This window comes from Engraulis encrasicolus, chromosome 24 (genome assembly GCF_034702125.1).
Source record: "Engraulis encrasicolus isolate BLACKSEA-1 chromosome 24, IST_EnEncr_1.0, whole genome shotgun sequence".
NCBI lineage: Eukaryota > Metazoa > Chordata > Actinopteri > Clupeiformes > Engraulidae > Engraulis > Engraulis encrasicolus.
Genome location: NC_085880.1, coordinates 36,390,221 through 36,411,644, shown reverse-complemented (window position 1 = coordinate 36,411,644; position 21,424 = coordinate 36,390,221). Strand labels below are relative to the sequence as shown.

The window sequence follows — 21,424 nt, the reverse complement described above, 5'->3', positions numbered from 1 at the left end:
CAGGCGGACCCTTGACATTAGCCTTACAGACAATCTCGTCTCCTTTGGCCCACTGGTAAGAAAGGGGGCAGGGCGCATGTGTGACAGAGATGGGTAGGTTTCACTACCCTGCAGGAACAGGTGCTGATTTCGTGACAGGTGTTGCCACTTCTTTGTTTTTTTTTTCACAAGGTTGGCAGTTTTGTTATTTTTGAATATGTATATTGAGGAGGTTTGTTGGCACCCCTTGACATTCCAAGACACCATTCAACATTGAACTCATGAGTCATGACGCACAAGAATACCAAAGAATGGACTTTAATAAATTAATATTTATGTACATTTACATTCATTTGCTTAAGTTACATTGCAGTTTACGATTTTTTTGTGTAATTTTTTGATGAGAATGTCCATTGATCTTTTTGCGGCATTTCACATCATTCCTGAGCAGTTTCCCACGAACACAATGTGATCTGGCAGCGCAAGACCAAGCGTGCAGACGCACAAGGTGACGACGATGTATTTAGAAGCACTTGCGGTGGACAATGCTGGGGCCTGCCTCATCGTATTCCTGCTTGGTGATCCACATCTGCTGGAAGGTGGACAGAGAAGCCAAGATAGAGCCACCGATCCAGACGGAGTACTTACGCTCGGGTGGGGCAATAATCTGAAGTAAAGAAAGAGGGAGAGAGAGAGAAAGGAATTACAATCAGCAATGTATTCTTCAGTCGTGTGTCATATGCAATATGTGAATCAAACGAATAAAGAGCTAATTCCAGATATAAGTTACCTTGATCTTCATGGTGCTGGGGGCCAGGGCAGTGATCTCCTTCTGCATACGGTCAGCAATACCAGGGTACATGGTGGTACCGCCGGACAGGACGTTGTTGGCGTACAGGTCCTTGCGGATATCAATGTCGCACTTCATGATGCTGTTGTAGGCGGTCTCGTGAATACCGGCAGACTCCATACCTGTTCAGGTGAATAGCAAGAGATGGATGAGTAAGTCAGTCAGGTGACACTCAGACAATCAGGAAGCACAGATGACCGTAATGAAGTGTTGGTTAGGGCTTGAAGCCAATACGCACCAATGAAGGATGGCTGGAAGAGGGTCTCTGGGCAACGGAAACGCTCATTACCGATGGTAATGACCTGACCGTCGGGCAGCTCGTAGCTCTTCTCCAGGGAGGAGGAGGAGGCGGCGGTGGCCATCTCGTTCTCGAAGTCCAGAGCCACATAGCACAGCTTCTCCTTGATGTCACGCACGATCTCACGCTCGGCTGTAAGGGTAATATTTCATTAAGTATGATGCGAGTGGAACTCGTCCTGGCAGACACAACATTGGGGTGCAACCCAAATTTGTGTTTTTTAATGGTGGTGTATCTCAGTCTCACCGGTTGTGACGAAGGAGTAGCCACGCTCAGTCAGGATCTTCATGAGGTAGTCGGTCAGATCGCGACCAGCCAGATCCAGACGCATGATGGCGTGGGGAAGAGCGTAACCCTCATAGATGGGGACGTTGTGGGACACACCATCACCGGAGTCCAGCACAATACCTGTGGTAAATTAGAGAGACTTTAGACCAAAAAGACCCGCATATTTGACTGCTTTACTTGAATTTAAGTGGTTCTGTGTCTGTGCGTAAAGGTGCGCTCTGTGCGTAAAAGTGAAACAGTGCTCATTCTCACCAGTGGTACGACCGGAAGCGTACAGGGACAGCACAGCCTGGATGGCAACATACATGGCTGGGACGTTGAAGGTCTCAAACATGATCTGGGTCATCTTCTCACGGTTAGCCTTGGGGTTCAGTGGGGCCTCAGTGAGCAGGGTGGGGTGCTCCTCGGGTGCCACACGCAGCTCGTTGTAGAAGGTGTGATGCCAGATCTTCTCCATGTCGTCCCAGTTGGTAATGATACCGTGCTCAATGGGGTACTTCAGAGTGAGGATACCCCTCTTGCTCTGAGCCTCGTCTCCTACGTAGCTGTCCTTCTGACCCATACCCACCATGACACCCTGGAAGAGGAGAAACAATGGTTGGAATTACTGGAGGCGACACAAAGGCTATATCAATAATAGTAGTCTAGAATAGAAGATCAATATTACAATATTATTCCTGAATCGATCAATATCATACCTGGTGACGAGGGCGACCAACGATGGAGGGGAAGACAGCCCTGGGGGCGTCATCACCGGCGAAGCCAGCCTTCACCAGGCCTGAGCCGTTGTCGCACACAAGAGCGGTGGTCTCGTCGTCGTCGCACATCTTGGTGGTTTCTAAGATGCCAAACAGAAACAGACACACAACAGTTTAACACACAACAGTGTAACACACAACGCATGGCCCAACATAACATAGACTAACTTGTAAAACTGCCATCTCATTATGAAGACGGCGACATGCCCAAATTAACTGGAAGTAGAAAACTGAAAAAAACTGTAAAAGCTGAGTGCCAATAACAGGATATAGGGAGAGAATAGCCTCGACTACTGGAGGAAACTAGACACGAGAGCAATGAAGTTCTAAGGCTGAGTTCTGAGGAGAGGGAGGAGAGGCGGAGGGGGTCGGCAGTGAGTCTCAACAGGTGCAGGATCGAGTCTCCTCAGTATTTTTAGCATTCCCTGGGATTGGCGGGTGAGAGCTCAACTGGTGGGATATGCTCAGGGCTGCTGCTAAGGCTTCGGAGGCCCTAAGCATAACTGGTCAAGAGGCCCCCCTCGTGATTAAATACTACTGCAACTAATAATAATAATAATAATTTCAGTATTCACAATTCCAGCATGCCCGAAAAATGTAGCCTTTTTGATACCTAATAAATATATGTTTTGTAATGTAATTTAATATACATTTTAGGAAATCTCAATTTAGGAGGCCCCAATTTGGGGGCCAAAGTAGTTGAGGCCCTAAGCGCTCTGCTCTGCTTATGCCTAGCGGGAGCCCTGGGTATGCTTCACAGAGCTGGCTGTGCTCTATGCATATTCGTTGGCAAAACTGTCTGCAGTTAGTCTATAGGGGCCAAGCCTTAACAAATATCCTATACATCTTTCAAGTTGTTTTCTCTTTTAGGAAGCGCGTGTAAATACAGCATCTTCATTATTAACAGACTGCCATGGACGTGGTGTCTGTTGCCATGTCTTTCTAAACCCATGAAAACGTCTGTAGACGTACAGGTTCAAAAGAATAGGCATACTTTAATAGTTCAATAATCTATGCACACCTCCCAGGTGCTGGTAAGGTCGTAATGCTTAATAATTGAAAAAAGAAAAAACAAAAGCTTTACCGCACACCTGCTTGGATAGCTCCGGGATACTGTGAAGGCGAAACGCCTTGTTCGCTCTAATAATCAATGAACAAAGTCAAGCAATTGTGTGGTTAAGTTTTTCCCCCTTTTTAAAGGTCTACCCTAATACTTCGATGGTTTTGTAAGCTTGTAAAGCCAATGTTAATTGAGAAAATCAAGACATTACGCTTAGACTTAGTTTTGCTTGGCTGTCTGCGCTGTTCCTTGAGAATGTATTACAATTTGTTTCACTCGAACATTGATGTCTTTCGTTTTAAGTCTTGTTGAGTGTACGGTCCTCGTGTAGGCTATGGATGGTCCAAACGGCAGCATGCTTACCTTGTTGTTGCTTATCAGACGAAGCTCAGAGTGCAGAATGCAACCGCTGCTGGTTCCAGCTACAGTCAGACTGTCACCCTGTGGGACCTTATATACTCCTCGCTGAAGGATTTTTTTTAAACGGCCCCACACACCATTGAGGATGTCTGTGCGTTCTGTTGGAATTTTTCCCAGCGCTCATCCATATTTGGTACTTGGAGTGTCGTACGGGCGCGTAGTAGTCGAGCGCCACGGCTCCTCCGGTTGGGAGAGGAGCGCAGCTGCCCATAGAAGGCGTTGGAGGCATGAATTCAAGCCATGTTGTGCGACCCGTATATGGGGAGTGGGTGATTTGTAGAACACTTACTTTTCCACGTGGTTCGTTACAAATCGGCAACAAGAGTTGCCTCCTTGGATTAGCCTAGATTTTTCTCTTATCAGAGTAAAACTTTGGTTCATCTTTCTCATCCAAGACCTAAAGGAAGCGACAACCGCACTGAGGAGCGCACTGTAACGGAAGATGTTTATCCTGGTTTGGCGTGGATGGTGCGTCGCAGGAGTTGTCGCTTTCGGAGAAGTAACAAACAACGCTTTATGTTTGTTAACTATTAATGCGTATTAATTAGGTTTCTGTTCGTCAAGTTATGATGTTTTTAATCAGGGTCAGTACCAGTTAGCTGTGCCAGGACTCGGCGTAACGTCAGGTGAGTTCATGGAGTGTATGGGCTATGTACAGTTAAAACAAAAGACATCATGTTTCGCCTGATATAGCTGTTTCAGAAAGAAACATAAGGCAGGGTACCTTTAAATGAGGTTGATACAGGTATGCTTTTTGTTGGGACCTCAATAAAGGCAGCTGAGCTGGTTTGTAAACAAACTTCCTGTGCTTGTTTTTTTGTTATATCATCGTTTTATATTTTCTGCGTAAAACTCCATTTTGCCAAGTGTGTGTAATGATGAATTATTACAAATAAAAAGTAGGCTAATGCTTCACAATGTTGCCAATTGTTTTATTTGTTTAAAAGGGGCACATCAGTATAGCGAAACAAGAGCAGAGAGCTGATATAGGGGAGTGTGAAATTTGGAAGGGAAGTTAGCTTGCCTACATCAATTTCACACACATCCATGTAGAGCAGCATTCCTGAATGTTTTTATTCAGCACCTTCCACTGCATCTCATTATTACACATCATATAAATGAGTAAGCCTCACAGGAGCCTAAGCAGGGGCGAGCTAACAAGCTGTCAGGAGGAAACCAGGTTCAGATAATTTATTGGTTTAGGCTATAGGCCTACCCCTCAGCTTGCATTGAAAGCTTATTATGAATGACTTGTGGATCACATTTAGACGCTGAATGAAAAAAGCAGGCTTTAGCTGAAGAGTTCTTTGCCTATGTAGTCTGTGTTTTAGTACATGCTTCCACTGTCTAAACTATTTTCCTTTATTACAAAAGGATAATCAAGATTAAGAATGAAGACTAGTATACGTGTGCAATATTCTGGCTGTCTTGTGGGGGTTAAGTCGTGCAGTTGTTGACAGTCAGTGTGTGCCCCCCTATTGCCGAGGTGTTTAAAAAAATGCATGATGACAACAGCTATTATGTTGATTAATTGGCACCCTGGGGTCCAGTTCCTGTAGGCATACTGTACATGCAAGTGGTAAACGTCAAATAATAGCCATAGCACTTCATGTCCTGCACAATCAGGTAATATTTTTTATGTTTCTCATCATTACGCATCATTATTTTTCTTATCATTGGGAAAGTAAGAACGTAATTTCAATTCTTTGTATGACCAGTGCATGTAAAGAAATTGACAATAAAGCCGGCTTGACTTGACTTGATTACCTAATTTAAATTAGTCCAAGTAACCTAGATTTGGGTAGGGGGGATCATGCCACACCTTCCATCCTGGGGAGGAATTTCCTGACCAGAAATGGGCACGGGAGCCCCAATTGTAAGTGGTGGCCTCAAGGGGTCACTCACACACTCGACTCTGTTTAAGGGGACACAGGTCACACACATGTGCACACACACACACACACACACACACACACACACACACACACACACACACACACACACACACACACACACACACACACACACACACACACACGCCCAAAAAAAGGACCAATGTGAAAGCTCTTAGGAGGAGGGCTAAGCCAGTTCTCAAACAGTTCTCTAAAACAGTTTTCAAAGGGTTACAGAAATACAGAGAGCATTTAAATTGCTGAAAGAAATATGGATAAAAATCTCCAGGTTTTGTTCCTATTATGATTCCATTCAAATTCAATTGAATTTTATAATGCAAGGAAGTACTACTGACAGCTCTTTTAATTTCACATATGGTGCATGAATGTCACTGCTAACCCCAGTCAAGTTAATTATATAGGCCTAGATGTTTCTAAAACTCACTTTATCAGGTTGAAAAGGATGAGTAAGAGAGAAGATACACCTTCAACAATAGAGGCCACTTATCAATGTGTTTACCGGTATATCAATATGGTCCGTGTGTGTGTGTGTGTGTGTGTGTGTGTGTGTGTGTGTGTTTGTGTGTGTGTTTGTGTGTGTAAGCAAGTAAGTATATTTTACCTTTATTATGACATTGAAAGCAAAGCATGGGACAGGAAATGAGTGGGAGTGGCATGGCATGGGACTGGGATGTGACCCAGAGACCACCAGGGCTCCCGTGGGCAGCTGTGGTATGGGTGGGTCACTTAGCGCAGTACTTCTTAAGAGATTGCAGGGGGTCCGTAGAAGTTTGTTTGCGTTGAGGTTGTGACCAAAATTCTGCTTGATAACATTACAATTACACCAAATGAAAACTAAATTAAAATATGTAAAGTCAGTAAGGTCATTAGATTAATGTCTCGAGCAAGAATCATTTTAACTAATCACTTAAACCATTTTTAGTGCATACCCGTGTAGAAGTTTGGGTTGGGGGTGCACAGCTTGTCTTGGTAGACAGGTAAGGGGGTGGTTTAAGAAAATAATGTTAAGAACCACTGAGTGCTCTGCTCCACAGCACCATCCAAACTCTGTAAGGTGATTTGTAAAGAAGGAGTGGGGAACCTATGTCTCGAGGACCATTTGCGGCCCTTGAAGCTGTTCTACATACTGTAATTCTAATGTTATGTAGCTTCACATGAAATATGATATATTTTGTAAAGGAAACTTCAAGTTGCAATACAATTCAGTGACATTCAAGGGACCTAGAGAAGGTGGGGTCTGTTGTAAAAGTGGCTGCCTTCGATATAGGCCTAAAGTGCAGGGGGAAATCCTGGTTTGTGTTCATAGTACGGCCCTTGGAGGACTTTTACAGCCCTTGGAGCAATTTGAAATGGCCCTTCGAATGAAAAAGGTTCCTCACCCCTGTTGTAAAGTAATACTCCCTAATCCACATCCATGAAATGAATAACAGTGTTCAATGTGTTACTACAGAATCTCTTCAGAACAGCAATCGGCAGGGGAGACACATTTTGCAGTACATTTTCATTTAGACTTTATTACCTAATAATTTAGCACACAAAACTACACTTTCATTTATAATTTCTCAGCTTATACAACAAAAATAGATACACGGGTATGCATACAATTCTGATATTTCTTTCAAGCAGTCACTGAAGTGTTTATCATTCAAGCCAGTGCAATAACTTTCTCAGTTAAAATGTAATTGTGTTTCTTTGTGCACACTTAATTCTTCGATAAAAGACAACCTGCTTATCTGTTGCTACCAAAAAATATTGTGACAATGAAGTACGAAGAACTGTAAATAATATCTGCATTTCAGGCACAAGAAGATCATTTCTTTAAAAAAAACAAACGTGTTTCTCTTCAAACTTCTGGGAGGTACTGACGGACCCTGTTACATAGCTGTTGCTGCTCGAGCATCGTGTGACAAATACTATTAACTGCATGGACTGGGCAAGTCCAGTGTCTTTTGGTTATCCACCATTAGTGTCAAGTCAATCAGAATTTTCAATTTTGACACAAGCAGAGTTCCACTGGAGTCCAGGGAACCCTGTACAGCAGCCAAATGTTTCACAACTGTGAAGAAGCTCAGTGCACTGTGGGAAATTCGAAGAAGTTTCATTCATCTTTTAAATTAGCCGCCTTGTGCAGCCGGTATGCACTTAACCTACTGAGATGTATCAAATTGTATGAGATGCGATCCATTTGTGTGACTGATTTTCTTACTCATAATTCGTTAACTGCAAGAAGGGAAAACAAATAAATACTACTACTTCTCTCCACCAGTGACAATTATAAACACTCATCACAGCCATCACACACTATTCCACAACCATCATCATCATGGTTCCACAAATCTGTGAGTGTTTCTAAGGACATCATATATAACATTAAAATCACCTTATGGGATCATGTATTTTCCCTTTGATTTTTTTTTTGAAAACATGGAATGTTGGAGATGCACACTCAGGAAAGAAAGACTGCATGTCATTCTACGTAGCTCCTCCCATCTTCTCCTTTGGCCTCCGTTCTCATCATGCGGCCTCAATCATGCTCCTCTTCCGCATAGAAAACAATATAGATCCCCCCCCCAATCTGTCAACCAGCGCAGAGTTGCTGACTGATGGGGTTTCCCCAAATTCAATATCCTGGGGGGTATGCTGGTATGCTAAGAACATAGTTAAGTGCTAAACCAGGCTTAGTTAACCTACAGCAGTTGGTAAACCTGTAAATAGATACACCTGCAGGCATCACTTAGTTAAGAAAATGAGGAGTTCAGGCTCTTCTGTTAGACGGTTTACCTCTACCACAAGGTTAACTTAACCTGGTTTACAACTGAAACAGCTTCTTAGTATACCTCCCTGATCGCAAATGAGAGAATAACGCCCAATTCATGTCTTTTCAAAAGATATTGAATAAAAACGTTGCCCATCGATGGCGTCGAGCACCTCAGGCCCCAAGGCTGGAAGCCGCAGGAAAGGATGAGAGGGACTAGAATGACGTGCAGCCATACTGCCATACAAAGGAAAAGATTCAGCAACTACATATTTTGTCAGAATTGAGTTTATACTAAAAAATGGTCTTTATATTACCTCCTTTATCTTGTGACGAATCCTTATGGTCCAAATGTGTTCCATTTTAGAGATATTGCCAAGTCAAATTTGCAGTTACTGCAATATCCAATCTAATACCATGGTTTTGAAGGCCTTTTTCTGTTTGAATATCTTGCCGTAATAACTGCACTTTGCCTTTGAAGGGCAGCATAGAGTTGCGTTTTTTTCTTTTTTTCCACTAAAGGCCATAAACAAAATCCCAAGACGGTGTGCCATTAATAGGAGTGTTCAGTTCCACATCACTCCATTCAAAAGTCTTGACTTTCACTCTTCATTGTTTCAAAAGCAACTGTACATTTGCCTTCAAGTTTTTTGGATATATCAATGTACATTTAGCAGTTATAAAAACAACAGATACAATTGTCTGATTTATATCTCAAGGTGCAAAAAAAATAGAGAAAAAAATCAGTAAGGCAGGTTTAAAGAGTGTCCACACACTGCCTGAACCTGTAAATATCGATTTCCCATCCAGTCTACTCTGACTAAACCCCATAAAACATTAAAAAAAAAGATTGTGATCAGAGACAGAAATCCGTAGAAAACAAAAAGAAGTGTTGTTCACTCCAGAGGTGTAGGCTGCAATACTTTGGTAGTGGCAGCCAATTCGGCTCTCCTCAGGTCCCATTCAGGCAAATGGGCTGATATGTTGTCAAAATGAAACCTTGTGCTGCAAAGTTTTCTGGTAGTTATGTTTCCATACGGTACATCGTTACTACTGCAATACAACCTTGCAGCTTACAACTCTGGGGTGCGTTTCTCGAAAGCGTAGTAAGTTAGCCAGTTAGCAACTTGAGTGGTTGCCAATGTGACATTGCATTGCAAACAACAAAGTAGCTAACATAGTTAGAAACTACAGTTTCGAGAAATGCACCCCCTGGAGTCTGTGGCACCTCTTTTTGTTCCCCTAAATTAAAAATTTGGCATCTGGTCGCCTGCCGGCACCTCTTCCTCTGGGGTGAATTTAGTTTGCACCTTAATCAGACAACAGCAGTCCTTTGGCCTCCACAGCTACGGAGCTGATCAGCAGCTTCACAGGCACCTACAAGACTGTAGTAGTATAGTCAACACCTTTTCTGCCACGTCCACAAGTCACTCAATACAAGTCTCTGAAAAGTCCTCATGCAACTGAATCCTGTACAGGACGGTTGCTGCAAGTCAAAAACGTCAGTCAGCCCCTCTGTGGTCCTGGAGGGAATCTTCATCTCAAAGAGGTCGCCTGGGTCCATTGGGGAGGAGGGTGTGTGTTCAGGAGCGGACCAACTGGACTGTGAATCCGTTTTAACATTCTGAACACGGGGCAGGATCGGATGCCCACCGCTGGGCTGTTGTTGCAGTTGTGGCTGTGGTGGTGACAAAGGGCCTTATTCAGGGCCCTTCATTCTCACCACTAGCCAAAATGGCTACTGGTCAAGATGTTAATCTTACAAGCCAAAGTGGCTAGTAAGTTGGCCTTTTCTACCAGCCAAACTGAGATCTCATCAGCATTTGGCCGGTTGGCTGGTGTTAATTCAGAGCCCTGGCCTTGTTTATTTGCGCAGCGCCTGCTTGTGCTGCTCCTGCATGACGGCCTGCTTCTCCATGAGCTTCCGGAAGAGTCCGTCGTGGTTGGCGAGCAGCTGCGCGTGGCTGCCGCACTCCACGATGCGCCCCTGGTCCAGCACGGCCACGGCGTCGGCGTTCTGGATGGTGGAGAGGCGGTGGGCGATGATGAGCACCGTGCGACCCACCATCAGCCGCTCCAGAGCCTCCTGAACCAGGAACTCACTCTCCGTGTCCAGAGCACTGCAGCGATAGGAGTGGGGAGAGACGCACGCACAGAGAGAGAGAGAGAGAGACACGGAGAGAGAGAGAGAGAGAGAGAGAGAGAGAGAGAGAGAGAGAGAGAGAGAGAGAGAGAGAGAGAGAGAGAAAGAGGAGAGAGAGGGGGAGAGAGAGAGACAGAGAGACAAAGAGAGGGACACACATACACACACACGGACAGAGAGAGAGTGGCAAAAGTTCATTTTGGACAACATAGGAAAAAAATACGTCACGGAGAGAGAATGTAATGACTTTAGTAATAATAATGTCATTACAAATTTCTATGGGAAGCATTTAAGACTGCATTAGGGTTTCCAATGTGTTGGGGTGCTCTGTGTGGATAGATCATGTGATTGAAAAAAAAAGAACTACAGGTGTTAAAGGACCAGTTCAGTCAATTTCAATATGCTGTTGTATTGCTCACGCTACCCTTGACTTGTCAGTACCCGGTGATACGACATTTTTCGGCTAAGCCCTTTCCGAGATATGAGCTATTCTAATGGGGGCAGCGTTTGTTTACATTTTTTTTTAATTAACATAGGCCTACACCAAATATTTTCCCAAAAGGTACCGCTGTATGCTAGTTGTCTGCTGATGTTGTATAACCTTTCGGATGTTTTTGGGAATGAAAAAAAAAAATTGTAAACAAAGCGCTGCCCCCATTACAATGACCAAGATCTCGGAAAAGGCTGAAGAATAAGAAAAAAAACCTCATGTACTGACAAGTCCAGGGTAGTGTGAGCATTACAACTGCATGTTGAAATTGACTGAACTGGTCCTTTAACGTGGAAACTTCTTCATGAACCCAAATGCATTATCCAGTCACACATACCTTGTGGCCTCGTCCAACAGCAGTATTCTGGGGTTCTAAAGAAAATACAGTGAAATGGTAGGTCAGCACGGCAGGGGTTAACATGCATGGTGTGCACAGTATAACATTGTGATTGAAGAATGAAAGATTCAAATGGAACAACCATGGGGGTTCTATGGTGCCCTCTGCTAACACACACAAACCACATGGGGGCAGTAGATCACGGGGACCCAGGTTCCAGTCTAGCCTAGGTCATATCCCAATTCGGTAACACTATAGGGCAGGGGTCAGGAACCTTTTTGGTGGAGAGAGCCATAAACGCCAAGTTTTTAAAAAGAAATGTTCATGAGAGCCATACCCTTTTCTAAAAACATTGAATAACACATGTATTTCAATTAAGCCCAACAATTTTAGAGTGTACTATCAAGTTATTGCTTTTATTGATAACAGGTAAGTAGGGTTGCCAACTATGAACTTCATTGTGGTGAGGGTCTGGGAGAATTTTGTATTTCTTAGATGTTATTTCCTGCATTTTAACACTTTTCAACCTCCCTTGTCCCGTTTCAACTCAATATGGAACCTGTACTTTTATTTATAAATACAGGACGATTCCATATTTCAAGGGATGGTTGGCAACCCTAGATAAGTAAGAGCCATATATAGTTCCCAAAAGAGCCACATGTGGCTCTAGAGCCATAGGTTCCTGACCCCTGCTTTAGGGATACATCTATTAGCACTAATACATACAATGGGCTTGTATAAGTAACTTGTAAGGCATGTACAAAGCAAAATCAAACATTTGTTAGGCATGTATTCGCAAATGTCTTGTTCATGCACAATAAAGGATTTATTACTAATTTAACCTTAGTAAGGACCTAGTAGGCCTTAGCGTTTGCTTACTACATGCCTTACAAGTTACTTATGCAGGCATTAACATTGTATGTATTAGTGCTTATAGATGTATCCCTAAAATAAAGTGTTACCCCCAATTTTACCCCAATCTCTGACCCACTAATTTATTCTCTGTCTTGTCCATTATCCAAAGACAATTACTGTAAGAATCACCTTACCTTCAATAGAGCTCTTGCGATGGCAATCCTTTGTTTTTGACCACCTGTTAAAACGGGAGCAGACCATTACATGTAGCCCCTTAATGCGCGCCGTACCTCCAGTGGCACGCTGTAATCGTCATTGAAATGTACCTACCATAGCACTACAATACTATGACACAACACAGGCCCTTTAGTAATGCACCACGACTTGGTCATTACCATACTGGTAACAACAAATGTATACAGCCGCGTCTTAAGGGGTTAACACCATTTTCAAATGCCAAAGTTAAGGATTCATTCAAATGAAAATGAAATTAAGTATGTATCGTACAATGCATTCACAGATTAGACCACGTGTCCAAGTCAAGGCTCCAAATGAGACCAAATGTAGCTCGCCACACAATTTCATGTGACCCCAGAAGAGAGCTTGTGCATTAAAAACATTTGTGTGCTTCTAGAAGCCCACATGTCCCGCAATACATTCGGACAGCAACGTGTACAAAAAAATAATGTTTAGAGAAAAATAAAAAATAGAGGCAGCTTCAGAAAAGATAGGAAAATGAAGACTTCTTTGCACTTCAAGACGAAAAATGTCAGTGCCAGTGGGCACCCCTGTCCCAGTGCATCGGTGTTTTAAGTTATGCTACAGTGTATTTTGGCCAGAACTTTCCTGAAGAAGAATACAAAAAACTCAATAAGGACCTTTCTGGATAAAAAAAGTAAAATAAAAATCAAAAGATACAAACAAAAAGTACCCGAGAGCAGGATTCCCTTCTCTCCCACCACGGTGTCGAAGCCTTGGGGGAAACTCTGGACGAAGTGGTAGGCGTTGGCGATCTCCGCCGCCCGATGGATGTCCTGAATGGAAACGGTGTTTGGGTCGAGGGCACCGTAGGCGATGTTCTCCGCGATGGAGCTGGAGAAGAGCACAGGCTCCTGCAGCAGACAACCAAGACATTACATTACATTATATTACATAACATTAACACTTTATTAAATTACATTATACATTACATTACATTACACTTAGATGACACTTTTTTATCCAAAGTGACATGGATTGGTAATGGGGATTACCTGACTAACTGTTCCAATATGAGTCCTCAGCCAGTAAGGGTTAAGGTCCCGAACATCTCTGCCATCAATGGTGATCATACCTTTTAGGGCAGAAAGACATGTTATCTTAGGCTGATTATCATCGACTTTCAAATCTCTTTCAGACTTGGTCTGACCAAGAGCATAACAATTAACATTTCCCAAACGCCATGGTTGGTCCGCCTCATTTAGTTTGCTAATGATTGCTTGCTTCCCGACAAAGTGGGAGGAGATTTTTCGGGAGGTCAGAATCGATATTTGTATTGCTCTTGGCCTGACTAGAAGCCACGCTGAAGGTGTTGCGTCACTAGGAGGGCGCGGCCTGGCTAATGTTATCTCTCGCAAAGCGGCTGGCTTTCTTTTCTCATGCTGGGGCCAACACACTTTCAAAATCTCAACACACCTGCCAACGCACTTGCAAAAGCTCTCAGCCAGTGAATCGTTAATCTACTTAAAATGAAAATGCAATCATCACTGTGGTCATAATGTCACAGGCAAGTATTTTAATTCTCACTAAAAACAAACCTCCCATAATTGGTCCTCATTGTCACATAAAAAATGTCAGGTAAAATTGACAAAAACAACAACAACAAAAAAGAACTCTTCCGTAATCTGGAATGTTAAGGTCTATTTTAGTGTAATTAAGAAACAAAGTTTGCCTAAATAAAACCCCCACACATTAGAAACTAGCCCACTCTCCCCCCTGTCAATCGCTTTCCCCCTCCGCATAGCTCACCTGAGTCTGGGTTGTACAGGCGAAGCAGCAGGGAGACCAGGGTGGACTTCCCCGACCCGCTGGGCCCCACCACAGCCATGACCGAACCGGCCGGTACCAGCAGGTTCAGGCCCTGGAAGATGGGAGCGTCCTGACGGGTCGGGTAGGAGAAGGAGACGCTGTGGAACTGAAGCTGACCTTTCAACTGCTCAGGCCTTAGTGTTATACCCTCTGCAGAGAGGGAGAGAGAGAGAGGGAGAGAGAGAGAGAGAGAGAGAGAGAGGCAGAAAGTGAAAGAAATCGGAGTCAGAACACTTTATCTCAAGCTGGGCCCGTGACAAAACGCATCCCAAATTTAAAAGAATTTGGAAACCTTGCTTTGCTCTATACACATGCTACTACATACATACAAAATCCCATCCATGATTATGCCGATTTTGATCAAAGCAAAATAAAGTGTGTTCGTTCATCCACACAGTTTCCTGTGGCAACATAAAATGTAAATGGTAGCTGGTCGTCATACTCACCATCAAGGCCAAATTCTGGTTTCCTATCCACCAGCTCCCACAGTCTGGATCCAGCACCGAAGCCTTTCATCAGCTCAGAGTAAAAGGAACTGAAACCTGCCACAACAAATAAGCAGAGAAGACAAAAGTCAGTAAAAGGCCTGAATTTGCCATCACATTTGCACCATCATGTTGATTTCTCAAGAACAGGTGGCAAAAGGCCCTCCAGGAAGACCCCTACATTCTCATCTCCTGCTGCCTCACCTCTTTCTATTGCTTGTCCACGTGTAGAAGAACTAAAAAGGGAAGGTAGTCTGTTGTGTACTCCTGCAGTGCACACACACGTACGATCCTGTGTACATTCTTGGGTGTGTGTGTGTGCAATCCTAAGGTAGCCTGTTGTATACACACACAGGTATGATCCTGTGTACAGACATATGCCTGTGTGTGTGTGTGTGTGTGTGCGTATAATGTATGTGTTGTATGTACCGGTAATGGCAGAGGCTAGCTACTAGAGTTTCTGTTGTCGTCTGAAGTGAGAAACTAAGAAACTCAAGTCTTTAGTTGGCATTTGAAAGTCTCTGTATGTGACCTTTTAATGTGCCATTTTGCATTTTACACCAATATGCATTCAATGCATTAACACCTAAGAGGTTGTTTTCTTTGAACAGAATTATTAACCGTTACAGGTAAAAATGCACTGATGCTGCAACCGGTCTTCAAGGTCGTCCCACCGCACTGCTCCCCATGGGGCGCCACTGAGGGCTGCCCCCTTGCACGGGTGAGGCATAAATGCAATTTCGTTGTGTGCAGTGTGCAGTGTTCACTTGTGTGCTGTGGAGTGCTGTGTCCCAATGACAATGGGAGTTGGAGTTTCCCAATGGGCTTTCACTTCCACTTTCGCTTTCACATTACAAGGGGGTGCAGACGGCGTGCCTATGTGAAATTACCCCAGGACGTCTGTGTTTCGCCGAATTACAGTAGGTAATTCGCGGCGTAATTATTACCCCTCAAATCGCGGACATGGCACATTCGCACAGGACTAAAAACTCAGACATTCTCCGTAGTTATTCCGAAGTACCGGGGGTCCATAGGTAATAAAAGTCCCGTCCGAATCGGGCTATTGACTAGGAGGTGGCGGTTTGAGACCCGAGACCCGAGGGGCAGACTGCGCAGGAACACCTCAGTCACATACACACCTGCTATGCTGATGCCAACCCAGAAGGTGTACAATACATACACACCAGGGCTTGATACTAACTTTTTCACCCACTGGCCACTGTGGCTAGTGGTTTTCCCGAGTCACTAGCCATTCCGGTATTCCACTAGCCATTGATTTTCTATCGTTTTTTTTTTCTTCATCATGGTACGTGTACGTCTAACCTGAGAAGATGAGGTGCTAAAGCAAGATAAGTGTATACCTTTCTACATTGAAGTATATCAAGCAAATAGAAACTGAGTTACTGAGCTTTTTCTTTAACTTAAATACAAACAATTGATACACAATGGGCAAACAGCAGCATAAAGGCTATGATGCGTATGTTACCAAGGAATAAACTGCCAGCCAAATTGGCTAGTGAGACCGAAAGTACTACTAGCCACAGCCAAATTTTACCAGCATTTGGCCGATTGGCTAGTGCCAGTGTCAAGCCCTGATACACACCTGCTATGCTGATGCCAACCCAGAAGGTGTACATGAGGAAGGAGGACAGCTGTCCCACTGTCATGTGCTCACTGGCGGTCAACAGGCCCCCCTTGTAGAGCACAGCGAGGATCATCATGTTGCCGCTTAGACCTGTCTGTAAAAAGCACACCGACACAGACACAGACACAGACACAGACACACACACACAGACACACACACACACACACACACACACACACACACACACACACACACACACACACACACACACACACACACACACACACACACACACACACACACACACACACACACACACACACACGCGCACACACACACACACACACACACAATCAAGTTTTTTTTTACAATATCGTTCAGAAACCAATTTGAGAAATACAGTATAACTGCAAGCAGAAATGAGGATGCAAAAGCAGCAAAACTGGGCAAGGTTGACATAGCAACAGAGTGTAAGTGTGAAATGTCTTTCAGCATTGACTTGCACTTCATGCTGCACAGCCCCTCTAGTGTGTGAAACTGGGCACCAAAATATCTGTTGAAATGTTCTAGGATAGTGTTTCTCAACAGGGGCTCTACAGTATTAGTAGTTGTGCCCATGGGACATAATATTATGCTGGGCTGAAAAGGGAAGCTATCTCAGGCACAGGAAATACAGTTAGCAATTTACGTGGTTGCAATGCAATTTCCAATTGCCAACCTACGGAAGTTGCGACCCAAATTGCTAACTGGTTAGCAGTTATGCTTTCGAGAAATGGAAGCCCTAGACAGATAAAAAAAATGTATGTCTTGGGACTACCATCAAGGAATTAACAGATTTTACATGAAGCACAACAGCAACGTCTAAGCGAGAAGAGTGTAGCAGGAAACAGGATCCCTTTTCTAGTGAAACAATGAAGGGCAACCAGATAATTCAGCAACTGAGAGGATGAATGTCTTCAGTTTTGTAGATGAGGCTTAATAAGCACTACAGGTCAAGAGTAACACAAACAGCCCTGAAACGTTAACATCGAGGCTCTAAATTAACACAGGTCAGCAAACTGACCAAATGCTGGTAAAATGTCCGTTTTGCTGGTAGAAAAGACCAACTTACTATCCACTTTGACCCATTGGTGAGTGTGTGTTTGGCTAGTAAGATTAACATTTACTAGCCATTTTGGCTGGAAATGAAAAGAGTTCATTTAGATCCCATCCTCCGGGAGAGATCATATTACACAAAAACGCCAGCTCCACTCAGCCAGAACAATGCCAAACAGATCACGTGCTTGACCCAAGAGGATGACGAACCTGTCTAACTGGCATCATTCCAAACCAGAAATGGAGGTTTCAACAAAGTGATTGTACTTTGCCATTTCACTAGACTAGATAGATACAGTGGACCTTATCACAGCAATAGAGACAGCTACCTGTGACAACACCAGATATAGAGCAGCAGCAGAACAGTTCACTAGTGTTGGGGCAGCTGTAATGTAATGGTTTGGGAGGTTGGACTGTACATCAAAGGATTGTAGGTTCAATCCCCACCCTAACCAGTCACTTTATACATGGGTTCACCGTATTTATAAATGCAATGTCGTGAGGAGGGGCAAGACACTGGCAGCCAACCACGTGAGCTAATTTTTTGACCAGCAGCGGTTTCCAACAATCGAGGTTGAGTTATGCGCAGCTAGTGTTGCGCAGCCAGGAGAAAACAAACATTTAGAACCCATGTATAAGTGTGCTTCTTTTTGTCTATGTCTATGTTTTGTGTTATTCCTTTTTGGAAGTGGACCTTGAGTCTGGATATAAAGTTGATGAGGACTTCCTCATTCCATGGCTGAGGTGCCCTAGAGAGCAAGGCACCCAACCCCACATTGCTCCAGGAACTGTTACCAATAAACTAATATCTGTAAGTTGCTCTGGATACAAGTATCAGTCAAATATAACATAATGTAATGTAAAGTAAAGCAATGTAAACAGTGTAAAGGCTTCAACCTCATCCACTCAGGGAGAAAAGCTATTACTTCTATAATGTAATAACCAGTCAGGCTCTTTTTTTGCCTGCTTAAGCACAACGACTGACGTAAAATCTTTATCCACACGTCATTTATTGCCTCCACTCTTGTGACATCACCCATCAGGCCCCTAGCCCATGTCCAATTATGGTGAAGAACGCTATACTGTATTCTGATCTAAACTGAAGTGCCTGACCAGTCTGAAGTGAAAGTGAAAGCAAAGTGAAAACAAACTAATCTATGACCTTAGATTACCTTTGCGTGAAAGGCATTTTAGTTGCCATACACCTACCCAAAGCAAAACAGGTGTGAAAGTAGGAGGGGACAAGTTAAGAGGAAAACCTGCAATATAGGCGAGTTTGAAAGAGTGAGAGACTGGAGGGTGCTTCAGAAGTCCTGAGTCGTGCTACTGTATACGACTACGCCTCACCATGCCAAAGAAGCCCGCCCTCAGCACTGCCTCCTTCTTGGCCAGCTCAAACACATAGTTGATCTTCCCCACGTACTTCTGCACCTCATTCTGCTCCTTGGCAAATGCTCGCACCGTCCTCATGTTACTGATACGCTCCTCCGCCAACTAGGGGATAAAAAAAATCTGATTACTGACATGAATGACCGCAGTTATATGCAAACAATATTCTTTCTGATTTTAAACGGAACGGTGGAAGTATTCTGTTTGTAAGTCATGTTAACTCATTCATTCCCAATGTGGCCGTGCTTCAGGAATATTCCGGTTGCAGAATCCCGTTCCACACACTTGCATGGAATATTCTGGAACTTGTTTTAAAACGGAATACTCTGTGCATGTAAATGTTCTCTATGAAACTCACGAGCTTACAGGGGGAAAAAAGTTTCGATTTTAATGAATGAAAGGTTAAATATAGCGAACATCGTATTCAATGGTCATAATTCAAATCATAATTCAAAGTCCAAAGTGAAGTATACTGAGCACTAAGCCACAGGGAAACACCTTTTTCCAACTAGCCATACCATAACTCTTGCTCAAGACAGAGATTTTCTTCCTGTTTCAACAGACTGGTGTGAACAAGCAAACAATTGCCACTTAATTGTAACCAAGTCTTTGAACCGGTTCATGGAGTGAAAAGGAAAACAAACAAGAAATGGCATTTTGCATGGAACAGAAATGTAACCATTAGCATTACGCTGCGGAAGTCTTTTGACAAAGACAATGGAACAATAGTTATACAGCAGCTGACAATGGAACAATTACTTTCTCCACGGAAGCACAGCTGTCAGACAAGTCCATCTCGCTTTTCTGTTGATACTTGTGTTCCCTAAACTTTACTCTTAGTTTTGCCCAGTGAGACCTATTGTACCTGCGTGGCCTGAGCCAGTGAATCCTGTGTGCGTTTGGAGAGGGAGCGCAGGTATCGTCCGTAGATCACGGCCAGGCCTGCCATGGGAGGCACGATCATCAGCACAAACATGGCCAGGCTTGGAGACACATAAAACTACACAAGCAGGAGAGCGGGGAAAAGGAAGCAAAATGGACAACATTTTAAACATTAGACATTTCTTTTTTTCTTGACATTTTATAAACCATCCTCCATTTGGTTCCATGTCAACAGGCTCACGAGGTGTAAACAGCCCTGATAGAGTGTGGAAAGCTGGTGCTTTTGTCATTAGTTGACAGCCAGGTGTATGAAGTAAAAGTAGTCGTACAAGTGGACTTACAGTGCATCTACCTCATTAGATACAGTGTAATAACTGGTGTATTAACTATGCAAGACTACGTACTGTAATTACCGTAAATAAGTACGAGTGTTTTTACTTTATACACCCTTGTTTACAGCATAGTTGTTTGTGACATGCAATACAGCCCTATAATTACTACTATGACTCACCACCACAAACCACTTTACAGCTTGAGGATACAAACAAAAATTCTCGAAACGTTGCCTTTTCAGTGTAGAGTAGAGTAGAGTAGAGTAACTTTATTCATCCCCGGGGGGAAATTAAGGAAACTTATATACAACAGCATGAAAAGCAAACATATCTAGAGTGCACTGTTCAGTAACCTTTAATGGAAATAGAACACAAACAGAGTCAGAGGCAGAGATGCTTCTCTACCTTGTTAAGCGTCCTTAGGTGTTTTGAAAGGTGCTATATACAACGAAAGTATTATTATTATTATTATCAGGGGTGATAGTGAAAAAAAATCCTGAGCCTGAACTTTTTCCCCGGCTCTAACGACGACGACAAGATACTGCAAGTGACGTAACGTAGGCCTATTTTGACACATTATTCAAACATTTAATAGCCTGTGTATGACCATTATTCAAGCCTGATAGTAGAAGAAAACCCTGAACCTGTAACACTCTCTGATATAAGAATAACCTAATGGCTAATTATTATCAATGTTTTTATTTTTGCAAACTCTGTCAAGCCTGAAATCAGGCATGGAGCCTGAATACTATCAGCCCTGTATTATTATTATTATTATTATTCTCACCATCATGCTGACCCCGACGCCAGCCTGGGCCACCGAGCGAAGGCCGTCCGACAAGTTGTCCGTGAGCGAGCGTCCCACGACGGTGGTGTCGGCCGAGAGCCGGTTGATGAGCTCCCCGGTGCGCGTCTTGTCAAAGAAGCCGACTTCCTGTCGGACGATGGAGGAGAACAGAGACTCACGCAGGTTTCGCACAATCTGCTGCCCTGTAAAGGAGAGTTTAACGAGAATTAAAAACAAAAAAACGATTAAGACAGAAAGAGGTTTATTTGATGCCTGCCACTGAGATGTTAGGCTAGAGCAGGGGTGGGGAACCTGATGTCTCGAACCTATGGCCGTTTATAGCCCTTGAAGCTGTTTTATCCGGCCCCTGATATAATTTTAATTTTATGCAGCTTCACATGAAATATGACATGTTTTGTAAAGGAATCTTAGAAATTACATTTGCAATACAATGAAGTTACATTTCAGGGGACCAAGAGAAGGTGGGGTCTGTTTTAAAGGTTGCGTCCTTCAATATAGGCCTAAAGTGCAGGGGGAAATCCTGATCATAGTACGACCCTCTGAGGACTTTTATAACCCTGGGAGGAATTTTAAGTGGCCCCTCAAATGAAAAAGGTTACCCACCCCTGGGCTAGAGACTATCCTATTGTAAAATA

General features: G+C 43.5%; 2 protein-coding genes across 3 annotated transcripts in view; both read right to left on the bottom strand.

The window, feature by feature from the left end:
• Positions 1–281: 281 nt before the first annotated feature.
• On the bottom strand, positions 282–3,704 carry acta1b (actin alpha 1, skeletal muscle b). The gene is made up of 7 exons (XM_063191244.1): positions 3,597–3,704; positions 2,114–2,253; positions 1,668–1,992; positions 1,374–1,535; positions 1,068–1,259; positions 770–951; positions 282–646 (listed from the first exon to the last, which is right to left on the bottom strand). Exons 2-7 carry the CDS (start codon positions 2,240–2,242, stop codon positions 503–505), a joined length of 1,134 nt encoding a protein of 377 aa, XP_063047314.1. The 5' UTR covers positions 2,243–2,253; positions 3,597–3,704; the 3' UTR covers positions 282–502.
• Positions 3,705–8,711: 5,007 nt separating this feature from the next.
• The window catches only part of abcb10 (ATP-binding cassette, sub-family B (MDR/TAP), member 10), a 14,802-nt gene continuing 2,089 nt past the window's right edge, over positions 8,712–21,424 (bottom strand). For both annotated transcript variants that reach the window (XM_063190906.1, XM_063190904.1), the window contains 11 exons: positions 20,769–20,971; positions 19,633–19,767; positions 18,726–18,872; positions 16,302–16,437; positions 14,660–14,755; positions 14,154–14,363; positions 13,400–13,479; positions 13,078–13,258; positions 12,341–12,384; positions 11,292–11,326; positions 8,712–10,441 (listed from right to left, as the gene is read on the bottom strand). In XM_063190906.1, coding sequence (XP_063046976.1) covers positions 10,186–10,441; positions 11,292–11,326; positions 12,341–12,384; positions 13,078–13,258; positions 13,400–13,479; positions 14,154–14,363; positions 14,660–14,755; positions 16,302–16,437; positions 18,726–18,872; positions 19,633–19,767; positions 20,769–20,971 — 1,523 coding nt within the window. In that variant the 3' untranslated portion in view covers positions 8,712–10,185. The remainder of the gene's footprint in view (positions 10,442–11,291; positions 11,327–12,340; positions 12,385–13,077; positions 13,259–13,399; positions 13,480–14,153; positions 14,364–14,659; positions 14,756–16,301; positions 16,438–18,725; positions 18,873–19,632; positions 19,768–20,768; positions 20,972–21,424) is intronic.